General features: G+C 45.2%; 2 protein-coding genes across 2 annotated transcripts in view; both read left to right on the top strand.

Moving 5' to 3' along the window:
* The window catches only part of LOC127566882 (homeobox protein Hox-C8-like), a 20,586-nt gene that overhangs the window by 1,113 nt on the left and 4,473 nt on the right, over nt 1-15,000 (top strand). The gene's annotated exons all lie outside the window — the stretch shown is intronic.
* Nucleotides 10,317-14,854, top strand: LOC127566884 (homeobox protein Hox-A9-like). Its single transcript, XM_052009395.1, has 2 exons — nt 10,317-10,926; nt 14,184-14,854. Exons 1-2 carry the CDS (start codon nt 10,446-10,448, stop codon nt 14,420-14,422), a joined length of 720 nt encoding a protein of 239 aa, XP_051865355.1. The 5' UTR covers nt 10,317-10,445; the 3' UTR covers nt 14,423-14,854.

Raw genomic sequence — 15,000 nt, 5'->3', positions numbered from 1 at the left:
GTATAATGTGTTTGTTTTATGTACGGTGTTTGCGTATTTCGTGTGTAGTGCATATGTATACGGGTGTGTGTGCCCTTTATGTACAGGGTTTGTGTGTGTCTGTGTACGCCTGTTTGTGTCCATGTGCAATCCCGCGTGTGTGCGTTTGGGTGTGTGCGTTTGTGTGTGTGTGTGTTTGCGTGTGTGTGTGTGTGTGTGTGTGTGTGTGTGTGTGTGTGTGTGTGTGTGTGTGTGTGTGTGAGGTGGGGGTTTGTGTGTCTGGCTGCCCGCCCCCCTGTCAAGGGTCCGCCTGACGCCACGCCGGCCCCGGAGCGCTACAACCGGGCTTTCAGGTGAACATTTCACAGTCCGTCTATGCCTCAGCGAACAACACCAACACCCCCCCCCCCACACACACACACACAACCCCTACACACCCCCTCCCCCCAACACCCCCCCAACTCCCAAGACTGCTCTCCCCTCCCCTCCCCCAACCCCTGCACCACCAACACCCCTAGTTTAAGGGCGACATGTGCGGAATTCGACCAGACACCAGCGCCTCTGAACTTTTTTTACGACCGGCTACAAACTTCACCACACCATTCAATGGGATCATAGGCCTGCCCCTCCCTCCGCGAACTTCTCAAAACGAAAACAAAGACCCGCAGCGTCCCACGGACTCAACAGCAGCGGCCAGGTGCTGTCCGCGCCTCTTTGACCGAGACGGGGCGGATTCAAAGGCCCCTCCGGTCTTTACATTAAATCGGAGTTGGCTGTAATGCGGATCATAAAACCGGGGACAAAGGCTTCAGGGAAATTTGGTCGTCCGACTTGCTTCAGTCTCAGACTATTTTGATTCTCTCACTGTCTGTCTCTCTCTCTCTCTCCACCCCCACCCCGCTGCCTCTCCCCTCACCCCTCTCTATCTCTCTCCTCCCTGCTTCCTTCCCCACTCTCTCTCTCGCCCTCGCTCCCACTCTCCCCCTTTCTCTGTCTGTCTCTTTCTCTCCCTGTCTCTCTCTCTCTCTCTGTCCCCCGCTCCCTTCCCCCTCTCTCTCTCTCTTTCTCTCGCCCTCGCTCCCTCTCCCTCCCGTCTGTCCTTCTCTTTCTATCTCTCTCCCCTCCCTCTCCCCTCTCTCTTTCTCTGTCTCTCTCCCTCCCTCTACTCTCCCTCTCGCTCCTTCCCCCCCTCCATCCATCTCCCCTCTCCCTCTGGCTTTCCTCTCTCTCTCTGTCTCCATCCCTCCTTCTCTCTCACTTTCTCTCTGTCCTCCTCTCTCCCTCTCCTTCTCGCGCACTCTCCCTCTCTCTGTATCCCTCCCCCTCTCACTCTGCCTCTCCTCCTCGTTCCCTCTGTCTCCTCTCTCTCTTCCCCCCCCTCTCGTTCTCACTCACACTCTCCCCCTATCTCCCTGACTCCCTCGCCGTGGCCCTTGCGCTTCATTTATCCACTTGCACTGCTCTTTCTCTGTAACTGTAACACTATATTCTTCATTCTGCGTGTGTGTGTTTGTTTTACATGTGTACTACCTTGATGTACTATGTGTGAAATGATCTGTCTGGATGGCAGGCAAGAATTTTTCACTCTACCTCTGTACATGTGACAATAACAAACTAATTCCAATTCCATTTTCTCTCCCCTCTCAGTCCCCTGCCCTCTGTCTCTCTCTCTCTCTCTCTCTCTCTCTCTCTCTCACACACACACACACACACACACGTAGAGGCTGAAATGAGTGCGCTCCAACTCGATGAATGAACTTAGGTAAAACGGCGCGAGGAAGCGTGAGGCAGTGAAGATTCAAGGCGAATCATTTGGGAGTGTGTGTGTGTGTGTGTGTGTGTGTGGACAAGTCTCCAGGCATCTGATTTTATAGATTTACAAGTGCGTGGTTGTGTTTCCGTCCATATATATTGTTTGAAGTTTGAATTCATGTCTGCATCTGTAATATATATCTGCAGGTGTTACATGCATGAATTATATAGGTGGGTGTAATACACTGTGAATTTACTACATGAACTTTGTGGATGCAGATATACAGATTGATGGATATATAGATAGGTTGAACGGACGCGTTGATTAATTCAATAAATAGTCTCGATGCAGAGAGATAGATTGGTGTATGGGTATACGTAGCTATAGACGAGTAGATAGCTATATACACACACACACTCTTACACCTAGTTAGACAGACAGATAGATAGATAGATAGATAGATAGACAGACAGACAGACAGACAGACAGACAGACAGACAGACAGACAGACAGACAGACAGACAGATACGTAGATCGATACCTAGATAGGTAGGTAGATAGATCGTGTGTAATAAATAGATGCAGATAGATTTAATAATGAATACATGCATAAAATAGATTGATTGGTTGATTATTAGGTAATAAATAGATGTAGATAGATTGTAGGTAATAAATTAAAACATAGATCCATGAAATATAGAGATAGACAGATAGATAGATTGCAGATTTTAGGTAATAAATAAATAGATGTACATAGATTGCAGATAATAAATAGAAAGATAGATGCTTGAAAGTATAGATGGATAGACAGACAGACAGATAGATAGATAGATAGATAGATAGATAGATAGATAGATAGATAGATAGATAGATAGATAGATAGATAGATAGATAGATAGATAGATAGATAGATAGATAGATAGATAGATAGATAGATAGATAGATAGATAGATAGATAGAAAGAAAGAAAGATGCAAATATGCACACACATGCTTACAATAAAGTTCATTTTCGCATCTAAAGCTAGCCAATGTACAGATGCAAATAATTGTTAATCTATTATCTATTTGGATATTATCTATATACTAATCTATTATCTGTATACTATTTGGATATTGAAACATCTATTAAATGCTGGGTGTGTTTTTGTGTGCGTGCGCGAGTGTATGTTTGTGCGACTCTTTCCGGGAGGTTATGAGATTAAGATGTGCGTTTTTATTGAAGGTGTCTACTTCGATGCTTTTGGAGGTGTTTAGTTTTGTTTTGTGTGTCTATGCCAAATGTTTTATGTTCGCAAGGAATTATCTGCATTGCTCGATGTTTATCTCAATGTGGTTTGATACGCAATGTGTTTTTTTAAACTATGTGATATGATTTACAGATGTTTAATGTTGTGTCATATTTCGTGTGGTTTATTGGATGTGCTCTGCATGTTAACAGAATGTGGTTTGAAATCGAGAGTTGGTTGGAATTTTACCCGCCGGAGAGAGAATTTGGGAATTGTTGGCACTCTGTGTGCGCGGTTTTGTTTGCTGCTGTTGGCTCTGTGACTTTTATCATTGAACAAAGTGCACACTAGTATTTCTCTCTCTCTCTCTCTCTCTCTCTCTCTCTCTCTCTCTCTCTCTCTCTCTGTTCAATCGCTTGAATTTCTGGTTCTCCTCTTCAAATGTTCACGTTGTTAAGTCGCTTTGTGTTTCTCGAGGTGGTGAAACCCATTTGCGCAGTTGTAATTTGCTCGGACGGTTACCTAATCCTTGGCTCTATGGTCATCCGCCAAGGAGAGTAATCTGAGATGGAAGGAGATCTCTCCTCTGGCTGGGGTGTAGGTTTATTCTCCCCCTCCCTCGGATACCTACGCGAATTTGAAATTCTCCCTTGCTCCTCCAGCTCGGTCTAATTCCACCCCCAACAGCCCACATATTTTCAGCCCTTTTGCTCTTGCTGTGTTTTCGATCTCTTTTTTTCTCGCTTCTCATTCTCCCCACCCTCCCTTACAACCCTCCCCTTTCTGCCGCACTCTCCCTGAATTCACCCCGGCCCATTTATATTGTTTTTTTTTCGTTCCCCCCCCCCTCATTCCGATCTATTTTCTCTCTTCCCTGCGTCGGAGTTTTAAATTTCCCATTCACTAATTCTCTCTCAACGCGTTCTTACTCCTCTACCGCCTCACACGTGTTACATTGTTTTTCAGCCTCTGTTATTTCATTTCCCATTAACAGATTTCCTATCTCCTCTCCCTACCGTTTTGTTGCTCCTTCGCCCCGTTTTGTAGAAATTCTATTTATGGATCTCGCCATCACTTCACTCCAAACCTACTTGTATCCGTCTATTTCTCAATCTCTCCTTATCGCCCCATTTCCAACAATTGATAATTTAACCTCTCTCGCTCTCTCTATCTACCCACTTTTTTTCATAATTTCCTTTAATGACGGTCTATCATTGAACCCTCACCCTACACGTCCAATTTTCTCAATCCCTCTCTGGCCCCATTTCGAGTTTACCCATTTCTCTGCTTCCCCAATTTTATCATTTCTGTAGATGAAGATCTATGAATTAATTCCCAGCACTTTTTATATCTATTTCTCAATCTCTCCGTCGCCCCATTTCTACTTCTGTCTTACCAATTTTTCTGTTTCCCCAATTTTATAAATTCTATTCATGACTCTCAGTTAATGAAATTGGGGAAATTGGAAAAGAAGTTAAATATTAATAGAAATGGGGCGACGGAGAGATTGAGAAATGCATATAAATAGTGCTGGGAATTAATTCATGGATCGTCATCTATAGAAATGATAAAATCGGGGAAATTGGGAAAGAGGTTAAATATTAATAGAAATGGGGCGACGGAGAGATTGAGAAATGCATATAAATAGTGCTGGGAATTAATTCATAGATCTTCATCTATAGAAATGATAAAATCGGGGAAATTGGGTTAAATATTAATAGAAATGGGGCGACGGAGAGATTGAGAAATGGTTATAAATAGTGCTGGGAATTAATTCATAGATCTTCATCTATAGAAATGATAATTTTGGGGAAATTGGGAAAGAGGTTAAATATTAATAGAAACGAGGCGACAGAGAGTAAGAACCATGGATATGTAGGGTTAGGGTTAAATGATAGGGCGTCAACAGTAGAAATTATATTAAAAAAGTAAAATAGAGAAAGGGGTAAAGGTGTAAAATAGGAACGGGGAGATAGAGAGATGGAGACATAAGCGGATACAAATAGGGAGGGACATTAATTGATAGAGAGAGGCTCATTAATATGAAAAAAGTTGGGGAAATAGAGATAAGTAAAAAAAAGAAATAGGCCAATAGAGAGATTGGGAAACAAGGGTATAGACAGGGTGAGGTTTAAATGATAAAGTGTCGTAGATAGAAATTATTTATTTAAAAATAGTAAAATAGAGAAAGGGGTAAATACAAATAAAACCCTATTTATATCCATCCATTTATCAATTTCTCTATCACCCTGTTTACAATCAGTTCTACTTTGTATATCTTTCTATTTCCCCTTTCTTAATCATTTCTATTGATGACTCTCCCTTTCCCTCTCTCTCTCTGGCTATTACACATATCCCCACCCTAGTTATCTCAATTTCTCCATCTCTCTCTCTCTCGCCCGATTTCCAACAATTTATATTTTTACCTCTCCCTCTCTCTATTTTCCCAAGTGTTTTATAATTTCTATGTATGACTCTCTATCATCTAATCCCCACCCTCGCTTCCCAATCTTTCTGCCGGTCCATTTCTAATATTACCTTTGCCCCTTTCTGCATGTTCCCCAGTTTTGTAATCTGTTTATGGCTCTCTGTCACTTAATCCCAACCCTATCTCTATCCATTTCTCAATTTCTCTGTTGCCCCATTTCCAATAATTTCTACCCTCTATATTTTCCCCTTTTCTTATATTTTCTATTTACAACTCTCTTGCGATCAGGTAATTCCCCACCCTATTTATATCCCTGATTCGCCATCTCTCTGTCGCCGCATTTCTATTTGTATTTACCCCCTCTCTATTTTACTATTTTTAAATAAATAATTTCTATCTACGACTCTTTATCAGTTAACCCTCACCCTGTCTATACCCTTGTTTCCCAATCTCTCTATTGGCCTATTTCTTTTTTTTACTTATCTCTATTTCCCCAACTTTTTTTCATATTAATGAGCCTCTCTCTATCAATTAATGTCCCTCCCTATTTGTATCCGCTTATGTCTCCATCTCTCTATCTCCCCGTTCCTATTTTACACCTTTACCCCTTTCTCTATTTTACTTTTTTAATAAAATTTCTACTGTTGACGCCCTATCATTTAACCCTAACCCTACATATCCATGGTTCTTACTCTCCGTCGCCCCGTTTCTATTAATATTTAACCTCTTTCCCAATTTCCCCAATTTTATCATTTCTATAGATGAAGATCTATGAATTAATCCCCCCCATATTTTTATCTATCGCCCCATTTCCAATAATTTATACTGAAAGGGGGAAGAGAGCTTTCTCTCTCTCTTCCCCCTTTTGTAATAATTTCCATTCATGACTTGCATTTAATCCCCACCCGACTTCCACCCCTTGTTACTCAATCTCTCTGTCGCCTCTTTTTCTGTGTCTACTCCCCAATTTTTAGATTTTCGATTTATGACTCTCTATCAATTAATTCCCCATCCAGTTTATACCCGCCTATTTCTCAATCTCTCCGTCATCCCATTTCTAGTTATATTTTTTACCTCTTCCCCTATTTCTCAAACTTTATGTTTTCTATTTATGGGTCTATGAATTAACCCCCCCCCCCCATTTATATCCGTCTATTTCTCAATCAATCGTTCCATTTCCAAAACTTTTCTCTGTATTTACCTTTTTTTATATTTTCTATTTATGACCCTCTCTCTCTAGCACTTGATCCCAATCCTACTTGTATCCGTCTATTTCTCCAGCTCTCTGTCTCCCCATTTCCAATAACTTATATTTTTATCTGTCTCACTATTGCCCATTTTTATATCCTTGCTATTTGTGGCTATCATTTAATCTGCACGCTACCTACACCCGTTTTTCTCAATCTCTCTTCACCCCATTTCCAGTAAATCTATACCTGTTTTTTTCTTGTGTTTTTCTCTGCTCTCTCTTGTACACAATTTCTACTTATGACTATATCACTTAAACACATCCACCTCCTCGCTATTTGTATTTTTTTAAAATCTTTCTGTCCCTCAATCCCCCCGTCACCTCTTACCCGCGGCCCTTTCTAAATCTCTCCCCCCCCCCCATGAATATCTTCTAGTTGTGTTTCAATCTCTCTCTCTCTCTCTCGTCTGGTCCCCAGTAATTTATATCATTTTTTAAAAATCTCTCTTTTCCTTTTTTTAAATCTCTCCTTTTTCTATTTCTCTTTTCTATTTATAACTGTGCCCCCATTCTATTTATATCCATTTTTTAAAAAATCTCTCTAGTTCCCATTTATTTTTACTCACCTAGTCTTCTCTTTCTGATATTCTATCCAAGTCCCCCTCCTCATCACTCGAATTCCCCGCCCCATTTACATATCTAACCCTCTGCTCCCCAACTCTCTGTCGCCCGGCTCCAATTATTTTACATTTTAACCATTCCCTCTCTTCCCGCGCCCCGTTCTACCTCTATAGTACATTTGTTAACGCCCTACCACTTAATTTAAAATCTTACCTTCTAGTATCCTCAAGTATCCCTTCCCCATTCTCCCACTATTTCACGTTTTATCCATAGATCTATTCTCTTTCACCCATTTTTGTTTACATTTTGTAATTGCGACTCGTTCTCTCGCTACAACATTCTCATCCTGCTCTTTTTATACTTTGCCCTCTACTTTCCCAATTTTTTCTCTGGGCTCTACCCCACGATTTTGTCACCCAATTGCCTCATCTCTTCCCCCTAGTTTCCCATCTACATTTTCAATTTACGACTCTTTCTCCATCGCTGCTTACACCTCTTCCCCCCCCCCCACTCTTTCTATATTTTCTTCTCTATCATTTCCCCCTTCTCGATTTATATTCGATATTTCTCTCTATATGTCTATTTATTTGTGTTCCTGTCTCGTTTATACTTACCCCAACTTCCCTTTCACACCTCCCTCTTGTTAATATTTTCACTTGGAGCAACAAATTCACGACTTATTTTATGTTAAGTTTATTTATTTGCCTTTCTGAATTCTCGTGTGCATCCGCGTATTTTTTCTTCGCTTTTTGTCTGTTTACTAAACCTCTCTCTCTGTACGATTTCTTCCTGTGTCGTTGTATATTCTGCATGTTCTCACTCTCACCCTCTCTCTCTCTCTGTATATTTTTTCCTCTTCAGTCGCACCCCTTAATTCCCTACCCCCTTCGCATCTTTTTAAAGATATTTAATTCATCCTCTCTCAGTTATCGCCCTCGTTAGCCCCGTTTCTTGTTCCCCCTCCCCCGGATACCCTCTCCCCTAACGTTCGCCCTGTTTATAGGTCACTCTTTACTTCTCCATCTCCTTGGGATTTTCCCCGGTTAAATTGTTAACTAACGCCTTCCTTCAACAACTTGAACTCATTAAACAACCTAATTTCCGCTGGCCCCCTCTATTTTTTTCTTGCCTCGTTGTTCGACTGTTTCCCCTAACCCCTCTCTCGGACCACTTGTATCTTTAATCCATCTACCTTGTAATTTTTTGACTTCGATAGTTTGATACGTTTCATTTCTTATTTTCATTTCTGCCCAAGTTATCTCTCCCCCCTTCTCCCCCCCTCTCTCTCTCTATTTCTCACACTCCCCCTCACCCTCTCTCCTAGGTGGAGAGACGCTGGATTGAAGACCTTTGTCTGGTAACGTTGTTCTGTTCTTGAGAGGGATAAAACCGTCTGATTGTTTTAATCGCCTTATAAACCTTGACTTTTCACTCCTCTCTCTCTCTCTCTCTCCCCCCCCCCTCTCTCTCACACACATACTCAGACACACAACTTCCTGTCTCAATTCTAAATCTCCCCCATTCCTTCCTCTCCGCGCCCCCAACAGCAGGGCGATTGCAACCGAATGAGGTTTGCGTTGAATTCGAAGTGAAACACGGAGTCATATTTACCAGAACGATTGAGGGGTGTTGGATGGTCGTGGGGAGGATTCTGCGGAAGGCGCGGCCAGACTGTTAGTTTGCTTTATCTCAAAAACCTTAACTGTTTGGACCCGCGGCTGCGTTGGGAGCGAGCGGTGGGGGGGAAATTGCTGGCTTGCGGATCGGCCCCCGAGCGTCTGTTGTCAGTTGAACGCCAATTGATTGTCTCTGAGGTAGGATTCTCCTTTTCTGTGTGTGTGTGTGTGTGTGTGTGTGTGTGTGTGTGTGTGTGTGTGTGTGTGTGTGTGTGTGTGTGTTTGGCTGTTATTTTTACATGTTGGAAGCGGCGTTCTCGGGAGGCAAGCGAATGTAGATGCACAATTTAAATATCTGGTATGTGCTTTTCCAAAGAATACTAACTGCGATTAAAGATTTGCTTCAGTGGCCCCTCTTTCTATTTACCTTAGTTTATTCCAATCTAATTAATCTCTATATCTATCTACCTATCTATATACCTATCTCTAGCGTATTGTTCATCCTTATTAATCTCATTCTATTTCTCTATTTATCTCTCTCTCCCTCTCAAATCTATCTCTATCTCTCTCCCTAATCTATGTCTCTATTTATCTCTGTCTCTCTCTCTCTCCCCCCCCCCCATATATGTTTATCTATCTACCGACACACGCAAATAAAATCACGGTATTAATTTTACTGGGACGCAATCCTCAGTATTCATGGAACGTGCAGAGGTGGTCATTAAAAATTACCCAAAACAACATACTTCGGAGGAAACCCACATCATAAAAACTTTATTGAAAGACTTTCTGTTTATTAAAAGACACACACACGCGCGCACACGCACACACACACACACGCACACACACACACACACACACACACACACACACACACACACACACACACACACACACACACAATTAAAAAGCATGCATTTCAATTGGAGAAAGAGGAAAGTGAAGGGAAGTGGTCTGGATTTTCAAGACGAGAATTGCCTAAAATTATTCTGTCAGGGATCCGGAAGGAGAATCTTAACAGGGCTTTTGAAAAAAAAGATAAATTCTGCCACCGGTTAAGATAATATTCCGAGGGCGCGTAACGGCTATTAATTAAATTTTATTCAGCACAATTCAATTTACAATCTCTGACCGTTGCTTTTTTTATTTTATTGAAGTTGGAGCCTTGCCATTTCAACATTGGGGTCCCGTGGTAAAAGCGTTAACCGGGAAAGCACCTCGGGTTTTCTGTCTCCCTCTTAATTTTCTGGCGGGGATGGGGGGAGAGGTGGTGGATCGGGGAAAAGCTGGGAGGCGGGGAGTGGGGAGAGGGAGGGGGTGATCGGTGAGAGAGAGAGAGGGGTGGTGGAGGAGGCGGGAGAGAGGGGGGGGGAAATCCGTGCCATCACGTGGTTTTCAGAGACCCAATGAGTTGTCACCCAAGCAAACATACACACCATCACCTGCTTCGGTGTGAGAGATTGTGTGTGAGAGAGAGAGAGAGAGAGTAGGAATGTGAAGGCGTTTAGCGAATGTGAGTGTGCGTGTGTGTGTGCATGTGTGTGTATGTCTGTGCATGGATGTGTGTGTGTGTTCGTGCGTGCGCGGGCGCCGCTGTATATGAGCGGCTCGCCCTTTGATACGGGGGGGAGATGAGCAGCGGGGGAACTTTAGGCGGCTACTACATCGACTCGTTGATTAGCCATGACGGCGAGGACTTGTACGCGGGCAGGTTCGGCACTCGGACTTCACACCCGCTGATGAGCGACTGCTTGGAACTTCGCGTCCCCTCGACCTACTCGGCCGCGCCGAGGCCGCCCGCCTTCACCAACACGTGGGCCCCCACCGCGGGCGTCTATCACTCCTTCTCGCGGGAGCCGCCGCACCTCGGACCCGACCCGCCGTGCTCTCGCCCCTGGCTGGAGCCGCTGCCGGCCGCCGTGTCCTGCCACGGCTTCCCCGGAGGCGGGCGGCCCTACCCGATGAAGCCCGAGTGCCTGGCCGGCGCCGGCTCGGCGGGCGACGGGCGCTGCTTCACAGACTACCTCCACGGGTCTCCGACCGACCGAGCGGGGCAGTGCACCGGCGTACCGGATGCAAGGCCGAGGGAAGACAAAACGCAAATCGACCCGAGTAAGTTTTCCTGACCCTTCCCCCACCACCACCCACAGAATAAAATAACCCCGGCCAGCAAGTTATTCAATGAATCAAGTAGTCTCCCAAACCCCGCTTCCCCTCTCCCGAGGTTGCAGTCCGGTTGAATGAGAGACAGAGAGAGAGGGGGTGGGTGCGCTTGCCGGGTAATGGGATGAGAGGGCCCGGGGGCAGGCGTTGATTTAACGGGTACCCTTGTGCTTTGGGGTGTATTGGGGGAGAGGTCGCATTGATTCAACGGGGGCCCTTGTGTATTGGAAGGGGTAAAGGCAGTCGTTGGCTTAGGGGTGAGTAAATGTCTGGTGTATGGCGGTTGTCCCTGGGTCTTGTGACGTTGGGAGACCATTGGTGTAGACTTGGGATTGGGACTGAGGTGGTGCGTAGGAAAAGGACTTGCAAACTCTCGCCTCCTCTTGGAGTGATGGAGGGGTGTGTGTGTGTGTGTGTGTGTGTGTGTGTGTGTGTGTGTGTGTGTGTGTGTGTGTGTGATGTGCGTGTGTGTGTTTGTGTGTGCGCGCGTGTCTGTCTGTCTGTATCTGTGTGTAAGTGTTAGTGTGTGTGTATCTGTGTGCATGTGTGAGAGTGTGTCTGTGTGTGAATGTGAGTCTATATCTCTGACTGTTCTGTGTGTCTTTCTGTGCGTGTGTGTCTGTGTCTGTGTGTGTGTGGGAGAGAGTGAGAGTGTGTGTATATATAATATACCTGTGGAGACTGTTCTGTGTTTGCGTGTGTGACAGAGAGAGTGAGAGTGTGTATACATCTTTGTGAGACTGTTCTGTGTGTATATACATGTGTGAGACTGATTTCTATGTGTGTGTGTGTGTGTGCGAGACAGAGTGAAAGTGTGTATATATCTCCGTGACATTGTTCTGTGTGTATGTGTGTACCTGTGTAAGACTGAGTTCTGTGTGTGTGTGTGTGTGTGTGTGTGTGTGTGTGTGTGTGTGTGTGTGTGTGTGTGTGTGTGTGAGAGAGAGAGAGAGAGAGAGAGAGAGTATATAGTTGTGAGACTGTTCTGGTGTGTACACCTTGTGAGACTGAGTTTTGTGTGTGTTTGCGTGTGTGTGTGAGAGAGAGAGAGAGAAAGTGCGAGTGTGTATATATCTCTGAGAATGTTCTGTGTCTCTTTCTGTGCGTGTTTGTGTGTGTGAGTATCTGTGTGAGACTGTGTGTGTGTATCTGTGTGAGACTGAGTTTTGTGTGTGTGTGTGTGCGTGTGTGTGTGTGTGTGTGTGTGACTGAGTTCTCTGTGTGTATGTGTGTGTGTCTGTCTGAGACCGAGTTCTGTGTGTGTGTGTGTGTGTGTGTGTGTGTGTGTGTGTGTGTGTGTGTTTCCGTCTGAGGGTGAGAGAGATAAAAGGGAAGGAAAGTTGTATTCTCTACAGGGAGAGAGAGGGGACAGAGAGAGAGAAGGTGGAGAGGTAGAGAAAGGAACCGGGGATAGAGGGAGAGGGAGAGATGGATAGAGCGGGGAGATGGAGAGATATCAAGAATGGGAGGGGGGAGAGAGTGTAGGGGACAGAAAAAAAATCAGTGGGCAGAGATAGGTGGAGAAAGAGCATGGAGCGGATTCGGGAAGAGCGAGGGCGTCAAGAAGGGAGAAAGTGAGTGGGGGGGGGGGAGAAGGAGAGGACGACAGAGCGACAGACCAGAGGAGGGAGAGAAGATATGATCGCCAGGAAGAAAGAGTCAGAGAGAGAGAGAGAGAGAGAGAGAGAAATTACACACACCCGGAGTGAAGACAGCTATCTCCACTTAATTAAAGATTTGTAAAACAAAAGGATTCAGAATAAAACTGGGCCGCATTTTAATTTTAAATGATTCTCGAAAGGTGTTTTTTTTCTGTTTTAAAGCGCGTCTTTTTTAAAAATTTAAATGGTTTCTGAAGGAGCCAGAAAATTTGGAAGTGGCTTGACCCGACTTAAATTTTTAATTTAAGAGTATCCGCTCTCGGCCGGCAGTGTTGTCTTACACCGAGGCCTCAAGCGCCTGCCGTTGCGTTAGAGAGAAAAAAAATCCTCTTTGGCCCTCTCAATAAATCCCGCTCAATCCTCTGAAATCACTTCGCCGGGGCGGCGACATGAGGTGTGACCCTTGTAAAATTAGATTTGGGAAGCTGGTGATGCCTCTGCAACCGAGATGGGGAGATGGATTTTTTTTTGCAGAGATTCGGGGGGAGAGAGAGAGAGAGAGAGAGAGAGAGAGAGAGAGAGAGAGATACAACTAGACAGACATAAACCAGACTAGGCAATTAGGAGACTGCGAGCGAGCGAGGGACAGAGAGCGAGCAGGTCAACAGATGTAAAACAGACAGTTAGGGAACTGGAAAGGGGGGAGAGAGAGAGACAGGGGTTGGAGGGGCGGGGGAGATTTTACGGGGAGATGGGGGGGATTGGGGGGGTGGTAGGGAAAAATAGCTTGTGATGGGGACAGACAGAAAGGGGAGAGAGGGGAGAGAGGGAGAGAGAGAACGGGAGAGAGAGAGGGGAAGGGGTAGAGATAGGAGAGGGGGAGAGAGAGTGGGAGACAGAGGGGGTTAAGGGAGAACGGGACGGGGGAGGGGGGATGGATAGGGAGAGAGAGGGAGAGAACGGGAGAGGGGGAGAGAGAGGGGGAGAGAGAGAGGGAGAGAGGGGAGGGATAGGGAGAGAGGGGGAGAGAGAGAGAGAGGGAGAGAGGGGAGGGATAGGGAGAGAGGGGGAGAGAGAGAGGGGAGGGATAGGGAGAGGGGGAGAGAGAGAGAGAGGGAGGGAGAGAGGGGAGGGATAGGGAGAGAGGGGGAGAGATAGAGAGGGAGAGAGGGGAGGGATAGGGAGAGAGGGAGCGAGAGGGAGAGAGGGGGTACTGAGAAACAGACAGGGGCAGAAAAATTATTAGACAGACGAACAAGAGACAAAGAGTAACTGAGCCAGAGAGAGAGAGAGAGAGAGAGAGAGAGATGCGGATGGTGGGGGGTGGGGTGGGGAGAGGAAGAGACAGCGAGGGAGAAAGTCAAGAGAGAGGTAAAATAAAGAGAGAGAAGGCGAGGGGAGGCGAGCCGGAGAAGACAGCGGTCGAGAGGGACGGAGAGGAACAGAGAGACAGGTGGGTTTGGGATTTGGAAATGGGGTGGAGGGGGCGGGAGACTCTTGTCGAGGACCGCAGCGATGAGGGTGCAGACCGCGGAGATGCTTGCGTTTTCCTCTCCAAGTTGAACGTGGCCACCCGCACTGATCCTGGTTTCACCTTGCTGACAGGTAACCCTGCCGTCAACTGGATACATGCGAGGTCGACGCGGAAAAAGCGTTGCCCGTACACAAAACACCAGACGCTGGAACTAGAGAAAGAATTCTTATACAATATGTATTTAACGAGAGACCGGCGCTATGAAGTAGCTCGACTTCTCAATCTGACCGAGAGGCAGGTCAAAATATGGTTCCAGAACCGGCGGATGAAGATGAAGAAACTTAATCGCGAGAAAGCCGAGAAAACTTAACATTTCGGTTCATTGATTTTTTTTTAAAAAAAAGCCACCTCGACGTGGGCTGGAAGGAAACTCAACGAACAAAAAAAAGCGTCCTTTTTCAATCAAAATAAATTAAAATATTTCCTCCCACCCAGTCAAAACTGACGCATTATTCCCCTCCCCCCCCACACCCACACACCGCATCCCCGATATTTGTATAATTTAAACAAGATGTAAGTTTTAGTTTGATACGATTTTCGTTTAATATTGTATAAATTGTACTATAATTGTTGTACCGTGGAGTCATGTTGTATAGAAGGGAGTGTAGTTCTTGTTTTGTAAAATTATCTGGAGTAATTTGGTTTGGTCGTGATGTCACATTTCGATGGCTACATATTACTATTTAAATATATTTCAGACTCAATCAGAACCTGCTTAAATCTCTTTCTTTTTTTGAGGGAGGGGGAGGAGATTAGTGTCGTTTTAAACACGGGCGCATAAACAGAGAAAGCGCGTCTGCGAAGGTAACACCGAGATTTAAAACGCCACTGGAGGCGGACACACTCTTGTGGGGTGGAGACACACACACACACACACACACACACACA

Source organism: Pristis pectinata, chromosome X (assembly GCF_009764475.1).
Source record: "Pristis pectinata isolate sPriPec2 chromosome X, sPriPec2.1.pri, whole genome shotgun sequence".
In the NCBI taxonomy this organism is placed as follows: domain Eukaryota; kingdom Metazoa; phylum Chordata; class Chondrichthyes; order Rhinopristiformes; family Pristidae; genus Pristis; species Pristis pectinata.
Note: the sequence above shows the minus strand (reverse complement) of the source record. Positions and strands in the feature narration are given on the sequence as shown.

What these genes read in the sequence shown, in the direction of transcription:
- LOC127566884 (XM_052009395.1), top strand. Translation starts at nt 10,446, where the DNA reads ATGAGCAGCGGGGGAACTTTAGGCGGCTACTACATCGACTCGTTGATT. An exon ending in CAAAACGCAAATCGACCCGA is followed by an intron (nt 10,927 to 14,183) that starts GTAAGTTTTCCT and finishes CCTTGCTGACAG; the next exon opens with GTAACCCTGCCGTCAACTGG.